Below are 18,066 nucleotides of genomic sequence, written 5' to 3'. Positions count from 1 at the left end.
GGAGCTCAAAGTGTTATTGCTGGCGGCGGAGACACGAAAATCATTACCTGCCAGTCTCCATCCTGGCGTTCTATACACACATTCAAATTCCCGTGCATTGCGCCGATGGGATTTACTACGCGGTGACCTAAAATCCTCTACCTGACATCTTCAATGATGCACGATGCTGACAGATGTAGAGGTAATCAAGAGGAGGACATCCAAAGTTTGAAAAGGGGAATAGAAAAAAAAATGAGCAAGTTCACTCTTCATTGTAAATCAAATGAATATGATCCGAGATAGACGAAAGTTAATGCAAATTTGATCGGTTGTTTACTGCCAGTCGGCCTCTCAAGTCAAAACGACAAAAAAAGGGTCTCTCAAATTATTACGTGTCGCAGCCGGTCTTTTGGTCGCCGGTCAAATGGTGACAGAGAGTTTACTGTTGAAACCAGCTCTCAAAATTATATTCATGGGAGAGAGTTTAATATCTAAGTACTGTTGAAAACTGTAGATTTAGATATTAATCTCTCTCTCATGAATATAATTTTGAGAGCTGGTTTCAACAGTACTTAGATATGAAACAGTACTTAGATATTAAACAGTACTTAATTATTAAACAGTACTTAAATATTAAACAGTACTTAGATATTAAACAGTACTTAAATATCAAACAGTACTTAGATATTAAACAGTAGATTAGATATCAAACTTTCTCTCAACACTATAGTTTTGAGAGCTGGTTTCAACAGTAAACTCTGTCACATTTGACCGGCAACCAAAAGGGACTAAAAGACCGGCGACCAAACGTCCGGTCACGGTAGACGTCCAATCCTTTTGAAGCAGAAAGATGGCACGGCGTTCGTAGCCATCCATATCAACCGTCTAAAAAAAAAAGTAATCGGTGCAAGTGATAACCCTAATTAAACTTGCAGTTTCTCATCATAAAGATCTAAAAGATGACTGGAGGCAACAGGTGTCATTAAAGATGAAGCAGACCGAGCAGCTTGAGGGCGGGGGGAGAAAAAAAATGTAATTATAGAACTGTGATGTCGTTTTTTCAAAAAATATGTGAAATCATCTTTAGCGGGCAATATGAATGGCTAAAAAAGGGAGGCTACAAAGGATGAAATACGAGATGAATTGGCTTGGAGCTGTGAAATGATGACGTTCTGTTGCGTCAGGGTACCGTTGGATGTTGCAGTTAGTCATTCATTTTGCGATTCGCTAGGATGGTGAGGGGTGCTGTAGCCCATCCAAGCTTACTTAGGGGCACCAAAACCCTGACTTACGGGTCAGTCAATCAAGAGAACAGATCACTAGGGCCGATTTGAAGTGTTAAACCAACTTATCCTATTTTTAGGATGCACCACGTAAGCCTGGGACAAAAAATGATTAATATATTAATAATTTACCTTTTCATTTGTTGTTGACTACTTCTTCATGAATTATTTATAGGTGTTCGTTTGTGCACTTCATGGCAAAGCTTCTAAATCTCATTATATTTGTATAATGACAATAAAAGTACTTAATTCAATTCATCATCCAAACTCCAAAACTTTAAGAACCCAACTGAGATTGAACCCTAGACCCTAGAACTTGCGAGCCAGACGCAAAACCCACCCTCCCTGCTTCTACGGAAAAAAAAAACCTGTCAAAATTCCTCATGCCCAAATGTAACATCCCAATGTGAACAAAGCATATTTCCTAACCTCCATAACTCAACTCCTCCTCCTCCCGTATCCCCGTGTCCATTCACATGCTTAGCGGCCAAGCGAGGATTACGCCGGCCTCTATTGTGTGGCCAGAAGATTGTCTAGTTCACGCTGTTTAGGTAAAAGCTCCAACTGGCAGCGCAGGATTTCTGGTCAGAGCACACAATGTTGCGCTGGGTCCAAAAAGGAGGCCAGCTTTGTTGTGCGCCGCACACTAATGAGCACAAGGCTGCTATCACAAAAGGCCAGGGTGGTTCTTTCTTCATCTAGGTGTTTTTTTAAGGTTTAAGAATCCCCTCACAGGGTTTAAATGGAACAAGTAAATGGAGGAGCAGCACAGCGTTTTGGCAACTTTTCTCTCGCCGCGTGCGGTCTACCGACCTTGATCAGACAGGAAGTCCAGCATGGTCTGCAGCAGGAAGGACAGGTGGCGTACGGAAAGGCCGGGGTTGCCCATACGACGGGAGGCGTATACCAGCTCGTGCAGGAGTCGCATTTGGACGGCGGCCCATCCTCGGTGGGTTCCTGGGGGAAAGGAGGACAGAGGAGGAAAGTTAATGAGAAGCCGTCGCTTTTAGGAAATTTACAAATCAATTGTGCAGCAAAAAAAAGTTGTTTCTCATATATAGACATTGAAAAAAATGCCAATGTGATGACATGAATGTTTTTGATTGTGATTTTCCTGCTTATTGTTTTACAGATTGAGTTTGTTACACTAGTGTAAATATGAAAATATAGTATAAAATGTACTATACGTATGTATTTATATTGTATGTATTGTACTATACTATATGTATTTATATTGTATGTATAGTACTATACTATATGTATCTATATTGTATGTATTGTACTATATTATATGTATTTACATTGTATGTATTGTACTATATTTATTTATATTGTATGTATTGTACTATATTTATCTATATTGTATGTATTGTACTATACTATATGTATTTTTCTCTTGGTTAAGATTTTTGGGACTTTTTTGTTTTCTATTGCTAGAAATGTTATGGTTAGTTAGTTAAATAAATATGAAATAGCAATGTATGTACTAATCAACCCATTTTTTAAGAATCCCATCTTTTAGAGCCGATTCCCATCCTCTGAAAAGAACATTTCCAAGTTTTTTAGGCTGTAGAATACTCCTCCAGAGTTCCATGAGGCGAAAAATAATAGAAAGAGGCTAACTGCCAGATAACACTGCAGTGGGAATACGACTGTACTACCAAGGGTGAGTTCGCTGGGGATTTTAGCACAGTGTTGAGCTCCTTAAAAAGACATTAGTGCCACGTCGCCGTCAAGCGTATCCGCCTCATTAGAATGCATCAGCGACTGCGCTGCTTGACAAACTTACATCTCTTCACAAATGCCTCCAGGCGGACAACACTCCTTTCCACCAGCTAGCGCACCATCACACGTGGCCTCGGCGAAAGAAACAATCCTCATTTGGATTCAAACCAGACGTCGAGCCCATGTGTTTGTATCATAACGTCAAAATGACTGCGTCTTGTGCCGAAACGGGCTTCTTTCATTGCAGATTGAGTTGGAGGGACATCAGAATTTGATGGGTTTACATATACGAGTCAATTGGATTTGAGATCTAACACTATGAATGGCAGTGAAGTGAGTTAAGAATGGGGTTCTGGGCTGTCCTTTGGACTCTGTGGAGGAGGTGGGAGAGAGGAGGATGCTGACCAGGATGCACGAGTCTGTGGAGTCCCTACAAAGCTCTTTCAGCAATAGACTGCTGCACCCTCATTGGAGGAGGGAGCGCTTCCGCAGATCCCTCCTCCCTTCAGCTGTCAGGCGTGTTAAGACCTACCGTATGCATGTACATCTATGTGTATGTATGTATATACATGTACTTATATACATGTATGTGTATGTATGTATATACATGTACTTATATACATGTATGTGTATGTATGTATATACATGTGCTTATATACATGCATGTGTATGTGTATATATGTGTATATATATATATATATATATATATATATATATATATATATATATATATATATATATATATATATATATATATATATATATATATATATATATATATATATATATATATATATGAATAAGTTGCTTATATATATATATATATATATATATATATATATATATATATATATGAATAAGTTGCTTATATATATATATATATATATATATATATATATGAATAAGTTGCTTATATATATATATATATATATATATATATATATATATATATATATATATATATATATATATATATATATATATATATATATATATATAAGCAACTTATTCATGTATTTATTTATTAACTTACTTATTACCTATCTTTCTACTAATATACCATGCTGCATGCTTATAGTTAGCTCGAATGTTGTGTCCCCTACATTTAGTTTTTAGGACACTTAAACTTTTGCATATTCTTAAGATTAAATGCTTGAGACTGTGAAGAAGTTTGTGGTTTAACAGCAGCATGAAGCATCAAAACAACCTTATTTACTTGGAAAGCAATGCTACCATGCTACTTACCAGCCTTCGTGGGCCAGGGACCCTATCTATTTATGTCTAAAATGCCTTTCCTATTTCTGCATCATATCCCTCTTGCAACTGTCACAATGAAATTTCCAGAATACAGGATGAATAAAGTTATCCATTCCAATCCAATGGTGATTGTCAAGTGCAAATGTTCCACGTAACAGTACTACTACTTGACTACAATTTCCGTCTACTCCAATCTCGTGTCTATGTCAATTTGAAAGCGATCCATTTCCACGAGACCCCGTCTCTCCTTCCAATTTCTTTACACCACAAATGCGTAGCCGATTTTTTTTCGTGATAGTCAATCCGGCGTGGCCACGTTAAAAGACTCATTCAACCTTCAGCTTGCCGCTATTCACGGCATAAAAAGGGCAAAGCGAAGCGAGCCATTGTACAAGACAAATCCTCTCTCCGTCTCTCTTAAAAAGCGATCACGGGAGATAACACGGATGTCCTTGAGCCCTTGTGTTCGATCCTTTATGGCGCCAGCGCTCAAAAGGCTGTGGAGTGGCTGCGTAGAGCCAAGGGTGTCGAGGGTCGCCGGATTCGGGAGGCCTGTGAAAAAGGCCCGACAAAGCGCCCGCGCTCTCTTTTGTGCGCTGGAGCGTTGGAGTGTTTGCGTAATTGCAGAAAAGCCACAAGATGCACTCCTGGAAAGACGTAAAAGCGGAATACGTCTTTGTCTGCTAAAGCTCAACCTTTTACTACCAGTCACGTTCTCTCTATTGGGTTCGTGTCAACTCAATGATCTAACGGACAGAAAATTGCCCTTTTAAATACTCCTTTGGCTGTAAACCAATGAGCTCACGGGGTGCCATTGACGGCCCTAGGCGTCCAAGCTATTTGAAGGGGGAGGAATGGCAGCATACAAATAAGCAATTCCTTCATATGAAGTGCTAGTTGGTCTACTTAAAGTAGTATATCAGTTTTTTTTAAGACTTTTTTAACCCTGGTTTCACTTCAGGGGCGAATGAAAAAGTGTTCAATTACAGAAGTAAACTTTATAGCATTTTGTTTTGTCTTGGCAACTTGTACTACAAAAAGTTTTTTCGACTCTGCTCAGAATTTGACGCTTTCCTATTGCTTTTCTACTAAAAAAATGCTATTACCCTCAATGGAACTGACTTAAATTACATTAACAAGTAAATCTTTAGCAGGTTCATCTCTGTTTTGATGCAATGGGAATTCCAATTCATTTCACTATAAAGCGTTTAAAAGAAACTTTCCATTAGTTTTAATACCTACGCTCCACTTCAAAAAATTACCCAAACAAATATCAAACGGAAAAACTTAACGAAGTGTAACTCTACCTTTACTGAAGTCTTTGGGGTCGAGGGAAAGACTGTATCCGGGCAGGGTCTCCAGAAGAAGCTTATAGCAAGCCCTCCAGCCGGGCTCCGGAATGGTGGGCGCCACGCACTGCATGGCGGCCACTCGCTTAAAAAACGCAGACTTGCGCCGAAATCCGATCAGTTCGTACAGCTCAGAGAGGACGCTGTAGCGTTGAATCTTCTCCTCCTCAGAAAGCTGCCAAAAACATTTGATAGAATTCTCATGTTAGAAATGATGATTCTACTAGTAAATGGCGGGATAAAAAATGTCCTCACCTGTCCGAGGTTGATGTAAACGGCATTTTGGAGGAATTCCGAAGCTTCTCTGGCTCTTTTCTGAATTGCCAACACCCTCACCGCCTTCACGCAGGCCTCCAACTCGATCACGCCGGCGTTCTTGTACTGTAGGGGGTGATAAGGAGGACGAGGTTGATGCCAAGTCAATTTTGACTTTTGCTACCAGACGGCAATAATACATGAGCACCCTTTTTGGGGCTCGGCGGCGCACAGGTGGAATGACAAACAGTTTCTAAGCGCCACGCTCTTTTGGTGCGAACGCCTGCTCTTCCAGAGTGAAAAAAAGGCCATTTATTTTGCCATTTGTTTACCCCCACCCCCCACTTCTACACTCAATGTCTTCTTATTAAAATTCAATTAATAACTGAATGGCTATGTAATTTCATTGTGAAAGATACAGCTACAGGTAGTAGTGGGGGGCAGCAATTATAATAATGAAGATAAAGCTTTGTGTCCTCAACAGGTAATGAGCCTATTCAGTTTTGTGTACATTCCTAGGGATATATATGCACTACATGGGTTATAGTAGTGTTCTTGTGTGTTTTTTTGGTGTGTTTCAATACATCTTGTGAGTACAGCAAGTGCTGACTCATAAAGATTGATTCCCACAGACTAAACCTGCTCATATGCGTGTTTTGGCAATGTCCCCTGTGACCAAGTGAGTAATAAACAGCAGCTGTCAGAAAGCAGCAACTCACAAAGTTGCCCCTCAAATTCAAGGCCATCCATCTTATACTGCCCCCTGGTGTATTAATATCTATATGAGAAGTTGGATTGGACACCAATTGATGTCTTGTTACTTACTTACTATGCATTCAGGATGTAGAGGTCACAAATGAACATTTGCTGTCCGAACACATAATCCACATTAAAGCGAGACCGTGTTTAATAATTCATGTGGCTCGCTATGGGTTTATTGATGAGTTTTAACATAAAACATTTAAGATTCAGGAATGATTTTGAATAAAACATATACTAGTACGGACTAACTCTGGCAGATATGACTTGAATATCTTTTTTCTCCTCACCAAATAAAAAAAATAGTGGGAAGGGAAGAAGAGGAAAATGTCTTACTCAGTCATAATCATTAAATGTAGTATATGGAGTAGAATTTAATATTTACCCATTTACAACCTATTTATTTATGTCTAAATTGTCTTTTTCTGTGTCTGTATTCACACCCTATTGCTACTGTGACTGAAATTCTCCAAATACAGGATGAATAAAGTTATCTAATCTAATAACCTTTTTTTAAACCCATTTAAATCATTGGCTGCATTGATGGTGACCAATCCCTAATATTCTATGCGGATTGGCACTATTCACGACCAATCCTCATCAATGTCATGCAATGAGTAAAATAAAAAAAACACTTTCAATGAATCATTTTGATAAATAACATTGTAATAACCACTATAACCTGGAAGGGTTAAAACATAATAATAGTAACAACCCTGACAAGTAAAGCATTGAGAAGCACCTGATATTGTGTGTGTATGTCTTTTTTTTTGTTACATACCTTTCCATAGTAGGAGATTGCCTCTTTATATTTTTCAATAATATCCTCCTGGCTCAAGCAGTTCTTCGCCCGCCCGATCTCGGCACTGGTATCCGCACTGATGCCATTGGCTGTGAGGGCTCCTGCGCGATGGGAGACGAGAAGAAGAGATGATTAGTTTGGCCCGGAAAGGCCGCACGGCACGCTTTGCTGCCAAGACGGATGAAATGGAAAAAAAAAGGGAAAGACGGCATAAGGCATTCCGCTGCTCGGTGTGGATGAATAATCCAGAAATGCAAACAAAACACTGAAGAATGCAGTGTGGCGCTGTCAAAAAAAATGCCATCAACAAGCTTAACAACTGATGTGATTCAATCGATTAAAAAAAGCATGAGAGATTGTAAAAAGTCAGATTTGCATTGATTTTATGATTTGCTCAGAGCACCCTAAAAATGTTCCCCTAAAAAACAAGTGACCTTTCAACAGGTGGGATTTTGTATACGTGCACTGAAGACCACATTTGTTGTGTTGGGCTGCCACCTGCTGGTAAAGACTTTTTATGCTTCATTTTCTGCACCAATGAAGTGGAATATTAAACATTTTGGGTCGGCAAAACGTGGCTAATGTGTTTGAAACATAGATAAGTGGAATTGGGCATTATACATTGTGATATTTGGAAATTTAAGGCATAATAATAGGGGAAACATTGCAATAATTGTAGGGTTTTTTTGCTTGGTTTTACAGAAAATGAAGCAGAAGTTGTTTGGTTTTCAAAGTAAAGTCTGTGAACACAAAACTGAATTTTGCATAATAATCAGAGGTTGAAGTAATATTAGTTTTGTGGATAAAAGTGATGAGAATTATTTTATAATGTTCAAGTAGGTGACAGAGTTTTAAATATTAACATTTTCAGATGGTGATATTCCTTCATATTTTGTCAATGCGAAAAAAGTGTGCCTCAGCTCAAAAAGTTGAAAAACACTACATTATTACCAAAAATACAACAGAAAAAACATATTCCTCCATTTAAATAACCATAAGCCTAATAAGGACAAATACGTAGCATGAGAAAACCAAACGATGACCAGCAACGCCCCTAAAAAATAAATGAATTTAAAAAAAATCAAACAAATAAAATGATTTCAAGAGTTTAAAGTACTAAAGACTGGAGATAAAGATGAAAATGCATGCAAATGGTCACAAAGGGGCGGTGGGTGGTCCGACTATCAAAGCCTACGTTTGGTTAGAAGTCATACCTGGATCAATGAGAACCTCCTGAGCCCCTACAGAGAAGAAAGAATGCAGTTTGACACAAAGAGCAATGTTAGCCGTGTTAGTACCAAACCTCCCTGTTGTAAAATTCTACTTTTTTTAAACACTTAATGGTTCAATAAATATACGTAATATGCCTAAGTAGTATTTCTGTAAACATGCACCATCAATCTGGATGCTACGGGCATGCAGTCAAGTACTAGAGTGCAGTATATCTAAAAGCTAATTATCTATTATGTGGCAAGGAGTGCATCTAGGGACGCAGACAAGATCTAAAAAAAGGGACTCTATGAAGGGAGGAAGAATTAAAAAAAAAATGTTTGTGATTTCTTGGCAGTGCTGCAAAAGCCACGTGCCAAAAATGTGATCAGATGGGATTGGGGTGGTTAAAAGTAGACTTCTCTGATCTGACTGAGCCCTAATTATTAAAAGTGAAGCATGAGAAGCGACTTCACACCAGCTAATAGTGAGAGGAGAGTGCACCATGAGAATAGACTTCACAATAATAATAAAACATTCAATGTGAGACAGGCTTGATGTTGATTGGAAGGGAACAATTTGTTAAGAGTGTGTTAATAAGAGGGAAGATACAGATGAAGGAGTGGAAATGTTTCACGTTGAAGACAATAAGGTCAAATAGATTGTTCATTCCCGTCAATGGCAGCCAGTGAATTGAGGATAAAAACATTTTGGGGGGGAAATGGGTGCCATTTTCGGATTCTCATAATAATAACAATACAATAATGACAAAATGAGCTCATACAGACGAAACGTGAAAAACATCAGACTGAAAAACGTCCATGATCTCACCTGGTCTGTGGCGTTTCCCCGCATCGGCTGCCTGAGAGACATTGGCCTTATGCCTAAGCATCTTCCCTGCCGTCCCTCCGGGATAGTGAAATATGACAGATGCCGAACACAACCCCTCCAAGGCGGCTAAAAAATTAGAAAAATTAAATTTAGCTCAAGTGGAACATACTCCATGATTCCTATTTTCTCGAAAAACATATGGAATATATAACAGCACACAAATAATAAACCTAGGCATCACGATGCAAAATATGCATTGTTGACAATGTGTCCCTTACTCACCTCCCAACCAGAGGAAGTCATTAACAGCCCTGAGGAGCTCCACCGCCATGTGGTAGTGAACCAGTGCGTCTTGCAGCATACCGGCTTGGAGACACAAGTCGCCCACGTGCTTCCTCATGCGTCCCTGGCAGCGCTTCTTATAATGCCTGATGGAAAACAGAGTTTTTTTTATCCGGCATCCTTAATGATACACACGTATACTAGTACTTCACACTTGGACAATGAGGAACAAATAGAGTGAAGGGCTGAGTGAACACAGAAACTATAGTAAAGACACAAAGGCACAAAAAGCTAAACTGGCTGCTTGATTTTACTTCAATTTGTCCGAATTCATCACTTTGAGTGACTAATTTTATCCCTACCATCGAGCGAAGTATGAAACTAGGGATATTCAAAAAGTTTATCACCATCAATGGCAGTTGATGAGCTAATAATTAAAAGTAAATGAAGAAAATTTTGACAATCACATGATCTAATCTGGTACCTCCCTATATAAAACTATCTGCATTAATATATGACATGAGGAAGTGGCTCAGGATGTTCAGGATAGATTCAGGCTATTCTATAGGAGTATAAAATCTCACCTTTTCGTACCCAACAATAAACTCACAGGACAGTATGGAAGAAGAAAAAAAAAAAGGCAGAACAAAATAAAGCACACTGAAACACACAGAACGAATATGGACAAAAAAATCATAATATAATGTCACTAAATTGGCTTACCACCAATTCATGTGACCGGACGTTTGGTCGCCGGTCTTTTGGTCAAATGTACTTATATATTAAACAGTACTTAGATATTAAACAGTCCTTAGATATTAAACAGTACTTAGATATTAAACACTACTTATATATTAAACAGTACTTAAATATTAAACAGTACTTAGATGTTAAACAGTACTTAGATATTAAAAAGTACTTAGATAATAAACTCTGTCTCTTATATTCATGAGAGAGTTTAATATCTAAATATCTACTGTTTTCAACAGTACTTAGATATTAAACTCTCTTTCATAGATATTAAACTCTCTCTCTCATGAATATAATTTTGAGAGCTGGCTTCAACAGTAAACTCAATTACCCCAATTCAGGGTGTTCCCTGCCTGGTGCCCATAGCTCGCTGGGATAGGCTCCAGCACCCCCCGGTGCCGATTTTTTTTTTTTTTAAAGCGCACTCACCTATTGTCAGTGTCCAAACCCACAAAGTCCTTCTTCTCAAAGGGCACGCAGAGCAAAGGGATCTTGTCGCCCGACTTGTCGGTGGCCCTGTCTAGCCGTTTGCTTTCCAGGACGATAAACAGGGACTCCACAAAGTCCTCCACTCGCTTCTCCACGCCGGAGCAGTCTTCAAAGCTGGGGTAGAAGGCCACATCCGTCCTCTGCTGCTCGGCGATCTCCCCCTGGAGACCGAAAACCAGCAACCTGGAGTCGTAGAGCGTGGAGCCGAAGACCTCTTTCTGGCTGTGGAAGTGCTCGGCCGTGAGAGGCCAGTCTTTGGTGGAGCTGCAGGCGGTGACCGCCACCAAGCCCACCACCTTGCGGTGGGTCTGGAAGTCACCCCACTCGTTGTTTTCCGCCAAGTAATGGTGGCGGTAACGGATATAGAGGAGGCGTTGGGAGTCACGGATGCACACTTGGCTCACGCTGGCGACGCGCTTATAGATCTGGAAGAACTGGTCTTCGGGGACGTTGCCGACCGGTTGGACCACCACCAGCACCGATTGGTGGTCCTCGGCACATTGCATGTAGTCTGGGACACTCATTTTTCCATGTGGTTCCTGGGTGAAGACCAAAATCACTTTTTTTTTTAATAAAATGCACTTTTTTTATCAAAATATTACACCAAATCTTCATAAAAAATATTTTTTCCCAAAAATAAAATACAGATTTGGGCAACTTGGCATCATACAAATGACGTCATGGTATAATGTTGAAAATCATACATTCATATTAGGAGATATCAATACTTAATACTTGTTTCATTGATCTATTGCGTCTAAAATCTAATCAATAGATAATTTGTCTTTCATTCATTCTGCTGGCTGTAATAACAAAAACAATCATGAAAAAATCCCTGAAAATAAGTGATATTTTATGATCAGGCAAGTTATTTTCCTATTTAATGAAATCAATAGTAATGGACTTAGGATAAAGACGCATTAAAAACATGGTTAGAGAAGCCCAACATAGGATCAAAATACACCAGATCAATGACTGATCTGGTCATGCAAGACATTTTAGCAAGATCTACTACACTATCACTTGAAAAATTAAGCACTTGATGGCTTATATTTCTATATTTTAGATATCTTAGCCAATTACAAACAATTGGACGGAAGGCAATGCATGTTCATTAACAGCCCGCGTAGCTTAGCCAGCTGGCCTTTGCACAGATCTCACCTTTTAACAACTCCGATCGCTATATAATGAATGTATAAGGATGGCAAAAACATTTTTTTAACATATTTCAGACTTCAAATCGACTTACTTTAATGCCATTTTATGGTGCGTCTCCTTACCTTCCAATCAGGCTGTTTTGAGATACAGTCTTCCTCTTTCAGCTCCGGCTTTTGCGCCGGAATAACAACACTATACGCAATCCTTTCAAAATGAAAGACAGTCAAACCAAAGTGCATAATGTTGATTTTGATAGCCAGTTTCTATCTCCTTAAAATCCTATACAATTACATCTTTATCTTGCAAATTGCACGAATTTAAGTGTAAAGAATTAAAATTGAGTTGATGAGGTTTGTCTATCTTTTATATTGAATGGGCGTACACTCATTCATTATTACAATAAGAAAGATGACGGTCAGAAGGCGGCTGTGATGGTCAAAATATTAGGAACATCTCTACTGTTGAGTTCTCAGTCATAAATCATACATTTCTATATTTTTCTACTTATTCAATACATTAAATTTACACACAGTTATATCATCAACAAAATACAGTCTCCTGAAATTATTTTATGGCTGTTGGAGTTTTAAAAAATATGTATAATCATGCAATTTATATAATCTATTCAATTAATAATCTATTCTATTAGAGACTGCATAGACAGGTGTTTACATTTGGTATGAAATTCATGAATCTTAAAATACTATTTGAATTGTCGGAACTGCAACAAAACAATGGATTATTGTAAATCTGATCAAATTGATGTACCTCACTACATAGTTAAATTTATGGCATATGCATATTTTCGGTTTTTGCATAAATAGTCTTCTTTAAGCCTTTAGATAAGAATCCATAAAATCGATTCTCATGCAAAAACATGCAACTTTCTTACTATGTTGCAATGAATGTACATTTATGTGAAAATTTATACAGGGATGTTCATCATAACATTGCCTGATGACATATGAGTCCCAATCAAAAATCATGTTTGTGACCCAATCAGTCACATGTCAATAAATCAAAGACTTCAAAGATGCTTGAAATATATGGGAAGTGCAGTCTTAGTGCAACACTTCATCCAGTCTTCTAAGAGAGGTGGGTGCCTTTGTTTCTCAAATGCTTGTCTTCAAGTTATTAAAACAAATTAATAGTTGCCTCAACTGCATGGTTATCCATAGTCTATTGTTAAATCCAAATAATCCAAAGAAAACAATGCCATTTGATGGTTTTAATGAAATCTCTATGGAGTCTTGTCATTATAGCTGGAATTGTGGTGATTAAAATGTGAAATACAATCTTTTTTTTTTATTTTAGGGTCATTTTTAAGTACATAACTAATATATATGGGGAGGGGGTAGTGTAAGTCCTAGTGGAAAGTGGCTTTTAAGATGTCAGTTGCTTTGTTATGCTTTGATCAAGATTATTACATCAGCAAAATTGCATTATAGCTAACAAATTTTGGATAATAACATAAATAATTGTGTGCATATTATTAAATCGCATGGAACCTTTGCACTTTAAAACGTTTTTTTAAATGACCTTCTATAAGTGGCCTTTCATTTTCTACCAGCGTGTCAGTTGCTTTGTTTATCTCTGCTTAAAATGATTACAACAGCAACCACAGATTACAATGAACACACTTTTGATAACCACACAAACACTGTTGGAAAATTACCATTTGAGGTCATTGGTTTCTAACATTATCAGTAATACAAGAGTTAAAAAATGTTTGCATTTTTAATTTGTGAGTTAATTATGCGACCACAGATAAGTGGTCATTGGTTTCTAACATTATCAGTAGTACAAGAGCTAAAATATGTTTACATTTTTAATTTGTGAGTTATAATTGCACTAAAACCTCCCTTACAGTCAGTAAATCTCCGACTGGAAGTTAAGGATGGGTCGCAAAAAATATGAAGGCAAGAGACCCCATGATGTAGAGGTGAGGGAAAAAAAATGTCATTTTAAAATTGACAAATATGCCAAAGTCTTTTTAACACTGTGTTCTGACTCATTTAAATTTTGCAGCTCCTCCACGTCAAACCATTGGATTTGAACGAAGGGCCCAAAAAGGAGGAGTTGATCGTGGAAAATGAACAAGAAGTGAAATGGGAAAGCAAAATTCAATACTTACTGACCACAGTTGGCTTTGCTGTCGGACTTGGAAATATATGGCGCTTTCCTTATCTTTGCCAAACTTATGGAGGAGGTAAGATGCCATTGCGTATTCCTGATCTGATTGTACTTGGAAAATTTTGATGTTTAGAAGCACCATTTCTTGGAATATCATTGCTTCGCTGTGTGACTAAATTTTTTTCCCGCATTATCAGGGGCTTTCCTCATCCCCTACCTGTTGGCATTAGTGTTTGAGGGCCTGCCCTTGCTCTATCTTGAGATGGCCATCGGACAAAGGCTTCGTAAGGGAAGCATCGGCGTGTGGAAGGAGATCTCTCCATTTTTGGGGGGAATTGGTGAGCTGTTTGTTCTTGTTTTTGTTGCTATTATAATCAGAAAAGTAGAAATAAGTGTTTTTTTCCCTACAGGCATAGGAGCCATGATGATTTCTCTTGGGGTGACCCTGTTTTACAACTGTGTGCTGGGCTGGGTGTTGTGGTACTTTGTCAACTCGTTCAGAAATCCACTGCCGTGGAGTATATGTCCAGAAGATAATAATACAGGTAATAAAGATTAAAAATAAAGAGATTGGATTCGATCTTGTGGTAGTCGATAGGAATAGTGAGAATTAGATCAGGATGCCATTCATATGGACAAGTTTGAGTAAAATATTTCACTATATTTCATTTGTTTTTCCACTTACAGTCGTAAACACGGAATGCCTGCAAAGCACTTCGGTCAATTACTTCTGGTACCGTGAAACCCTGAACATCTCAAGCGACATTGAGGAAAGCGGTTCTGTGCAAAGGTGGTTGGTGCCTTGCCTGGCATCAGCCTGGTTCATGATCTACATCTGTTTCATTAAAGGAATCAAGTCCGTTGGAAAGGTTGGTTGGTGATTGGCTAAAAGTGTGCTTGTTAGTCCTTAACTTTGCATTAAATTTGTTCATTTATTTACAGGCAGTGTACGTGACAACTACCTTGCCCTACCTGCTTCTCACCATTTTTATGTTCCGTGCCGTCACCTTGCCAGGAGCCACCGATGGACTTGTGTATCTCTTCACCCCTGATGTGAGCTTCTCACTTTTTGACACATGTTTGGGCAGGATGGATCTAATCTCCAGATTTTTTTGTTTTTCTCCTCCCCTTAGTGGACGATACTTTTGAACCCTCAAGTGTGGCTCGATGCCTTTACTCAGATTTTCTTCTCTCTCTCCGTGGCCTTTGGAGGACTGATAGCCTTCTCCAGCTTCAATCCTGAGCAGTAAGGACTAATCAAGCAAATTGTCGTGCAATAGTTCATTTTTTTTGTTTCTTTCTTCTTGGTGCTTTAGCAACAACTGTGAGAATGATGCCATTTTGGTGGGATTAATAAACAGTGCCACCTCCATCTATGCATCCATACCCATTTTCGCCATCTTGGGTTTTAAAGCCAAAAACAACTTGGAAGCCTGTCAGAATGAGTACGTATATATTGTTCGTGGAGTCCCAAAGAACTTCCTCAGGGAATCAAAATATGTGTTTGCAGAAACTTGCTAACCCTGGGTCGACATTTTTACTTGAATTGGAGTGAAACGGCCTCGTACGAGCAGGTGATTGGGAAACTGAATGAAACTAATCCAATGGAACTCGCCCAAATGTCACTGAAGGAATGTGATTTGGAAATCTTCTTGGCCCAGGTGACGTCCTTTAGAAAATAATCTTGCATTTTGTCTGTTTTTTTAAATGAACGTGGTATTTCTACCCTTTCTTAAGAGTGCATCGGGAACCGGTTTGGCTTTTATCAGCTTCACCCAAGCAGTCCTGGAGATGCCTGTCCCCCAATTGTGGGCAGCATTATTTTTTCTCATGCTCTTCAGCTTGGGCTTGTCCTCCATGTTTGGCACCGTTGGCGGGTTGCTCAACTCCATCATTGAACTCCGACTGATGCCCAAGTGGCTCCGAAGGGAAATTTGGACGGGTATTAGAAAAAAATAGGTGTGTAAAGGGATAGAATGGAGGTTTATTTGAAGATATTGTGTTTGTATCTTCGCAGGACTGGTTTGCTTGGGCGGCTTTTTGATTTCCCACATCTTCATTTTGGCTTCTGGGAACTACTGGGTTGAGGTTTTCAACACCTATATCGGATCCATCCCACTCCTGGTCATCGCCTTTTTCGAAGTTGTCGGAGTGGCTTACGTCCATGGGATTAAAAAGTAGCACTGATTTTCTTTGGTAATCGCCGTGAAAGCAAACACAAATCATCCATCCGTCTTCTCTCTCTTCTCAAGTTTCAGTGACGACATCTATTTCATGACTGGCAAGAAGCCCAATTGGTATTGGAAAATTTGTTGGGTCGTGATCAGCCCGTTGATGCTACTTGTCATATTGATTCAGTACGTGGCAATTGAGGCTGGGAAGACTCCCATGTTTCAAACATGGAACCCCGATTACGTAAGTAAAATGAGTATTTAGTCCAGGCATGGGCAAACTACGGCCCGCGGGCCACATACAGCCTTTAGGCTTTCTAATCCGGCCCACCGACAATGTCCAAATTATGCCCACCCCCCAAGATGGCGCCATCACGTGGAAGCCAGTGGCAGTAGCTCTGTCCACTCTTATTTGTTTTTGGTGTTTTACAGCCCTTCTATCTTTTTTTAAATGACATTTTAATATTTCTTAATACATTCCTTTTTACTATACATTGTACTTTATACTGCTTTTTACTTTAATGATGAGTGATGAGCATGTTAATACTTTCTTCCTTTTTTTCTGTTTATGTTTCATATGTACTGTTAACGGATGCACTTTTTTTATATGTATCGTATCTTGTGCTGACCCGGCCCATCTGTCACATTTTTAAACTCAATGTGGCCCCAGGGCCGAAAAGTTTGCCCACGCCTGATTTAGTCCAATCCGGTTCTTTAGCGACTACTAACCGTTTGACATTTCTGTCCTATAGGCACTCTTTCCCCAAACAGAAGCCAAGCCCTACCCAACCTGGGTGTTTGCTATTGGTGTCATGCTTTGCTTACTGCCTCCGATCTTCATCCCACTTGTATTTTTGTACCAGTGCATCCAAGCCTACAGACGTTTTGACTCCGATCCATGGAGTTTTACTGTTGCGAATGTTGAGGAGTAAGCAAGCACCACGTGTTGTCCCAATTGGAAACATGGGTGTGGTAGCATTCATGTTTCCTTCTGTAATCTATTCATTAAAAGTACTATCCTGTAATGAGAAATCAATTTAATGCATTATTTTAACAAGCAGGCATGTTAAGAGGAAATTCCTGTGTACAATAAAGATATTGTTTCGTCCAAGCCTGGCAACATGAGGAATTTAGCACTTTGCACGGAAAAAAAGGGCAACGTGGAAAAGACAAAGCGTAAATCAAAGTCCAGGTCACACATGTATGTCGTAGTAAAGTGGATGATTTTCATCTGGCCATCTTTATGGATCCGGCAGTTTGTTTACTGGCGGAGTTTATGACAAGTGGAGTATCATTAAAGAGATGTCAGTGTTCTTCCCGGGTTGAGAAGGTGCAAATGGAATATTAATGTTTTATATGCTAAATGATGGGGGATAGGTTTAATTGTTTGTTGAATTTAAGTGCTACAACATCAGTGACTCAAATCTTTATCTGCAAAGAGGAAAAGTTTTAGATAGCAAGTTGCACACGTGCAGAAAATAAATCCAACTTTTGCAAATAATGCACCCATAGGAACCACGTCTACTAAAAAAAGAATAATTTGTCTTGTACAGTTAGTTATGCCTGCTTAAAAAAAGTCCACCTTACCATTTTTTGTGTTAGCTTTGATACATTCCAGTATAAAACTCTTAGAT

The 18,066-nt window shown here is 38.9% G+C and overlaps 2 protein-coding genes across 4 annotated transcripts in view; one reads left to right on the top strand and one right to left on the bottom strand.

Annotated features, from left to right (window-relative positions):
- trappc9 (trafficking protein particle complex subunit 9) overlaps positions 1 to 12,435 on the bottom strand; it is an 82,144-nt gene extending 69,709 nt beyond the window's left edge. Inside the window, exons 1-9 of one of the 3 annotated variants that reach the window (XM_077743113.1) lie at positions 12,251 to 12,435; positions 10,911 to 11,509; positions 9,732 to 9,877; positions 9,450 to 9,575; positions 8,624 to 8,650; positions 7,389 to 7,510; positions 5,849 to 5,974; positions 5,552 to 5,768; positions 2,076 to 2,219 (exon numbers count right to left, since the gene is read on the bottom strand). In XM_077743113.1, coding sequence (XP_077599239.1) covers positions 2,076 to 2,219; positions 5,552 to 5,768; positions 5,849 to 5,974; positions 7,389 to 7,510; positions 8,624 to 8,650; positions 9,450 to 9,575; positions 9,732 to 9,877; positions 10,911 to 11,509; positions 12,251 to 12,367 — 1,624 coding nt within the window. In that variant the 5' untranslated portion in view covers positions 12,368 to 12,435. Of the gene's footprint in view, positions 1 to 2,075; positions 2,220 to 5,551; positions 5,769 to 5,848; positions 5,975 to 7,388; positions 7,511 to 8,623; positions 8,651 to 9,449; positions 9,576 to 9,731; positions 9,878 to 10,910; positions 11,510 to 12,219 lie in introns of all 3 variants that reach the window. The other 2 variants (XM_077743115.1, XM_077743114.1) reach the window with 2 other exon arrangements.
- A 695-nt stretch (positions 12,436 to 13,130) lies between these two features.
- LOC144215049 (sodium-dependent neutral amino acid transporter B(0)AT3-like) lies at positions 13,131 to 17,543 on the top strand. Its single transcript, XM_077743820.1, has 14 exons — positions 13,131 to 13,223; positions 13,998 to 14,070; positions 14,157 to 14,337; positions 14,459 to 14,599; positions 14,672 to 14,806; positions 14,949 to 15,130; positions 15,204 to 15,314; positions 15,395 to 15,507; positions 15,578 to 15,706; positions 15,772 to 15,922; positions 15,999 to 16,203; positions 16,279 to 16,438; positions 16,514 to 16,676; positions 17,185 to 17,543. The coding sequence occupies exons 2-14, from the start codon at positions 14,026 to 14,028 to the stop codon at positions 17,362 to 17,364; spliced, it is 1,896 nt and encodes a 631-aa protein (XP_077599946.1). The 5' UTR covers positions 13,131 to 13,223; positions 13,998 to 14,025; the 3' UTR covers positions 17,365 to 17,543.
- Positions 17,544 to 18,066: the final 523 nt, after the last annotated feature.

The sequence above is a fragment of the Stigmatopora nigra genome, chromosome 21 (genome assembly GCF_051989575.1).
Source record: "Stigmatopora nigra isolate UIUO_SnigA chromosome 21, RoL_Snig_1.1, whole genome shotgun sequence".
In the NCBI taxonomy this organism is placed as follows: domain Eukaryota; kingdom Metazoa; phylum Chordata; class Actinopteri; order Syngnathiformes; family Syngnathidae; genus Stigmatopora; species Stigmatopora nigra.
The sequence above is the reverse complement of the archived record's forward strand: the minus strand, read 5'-3'. Positions and strand labels throughout refer to the sequence as shown.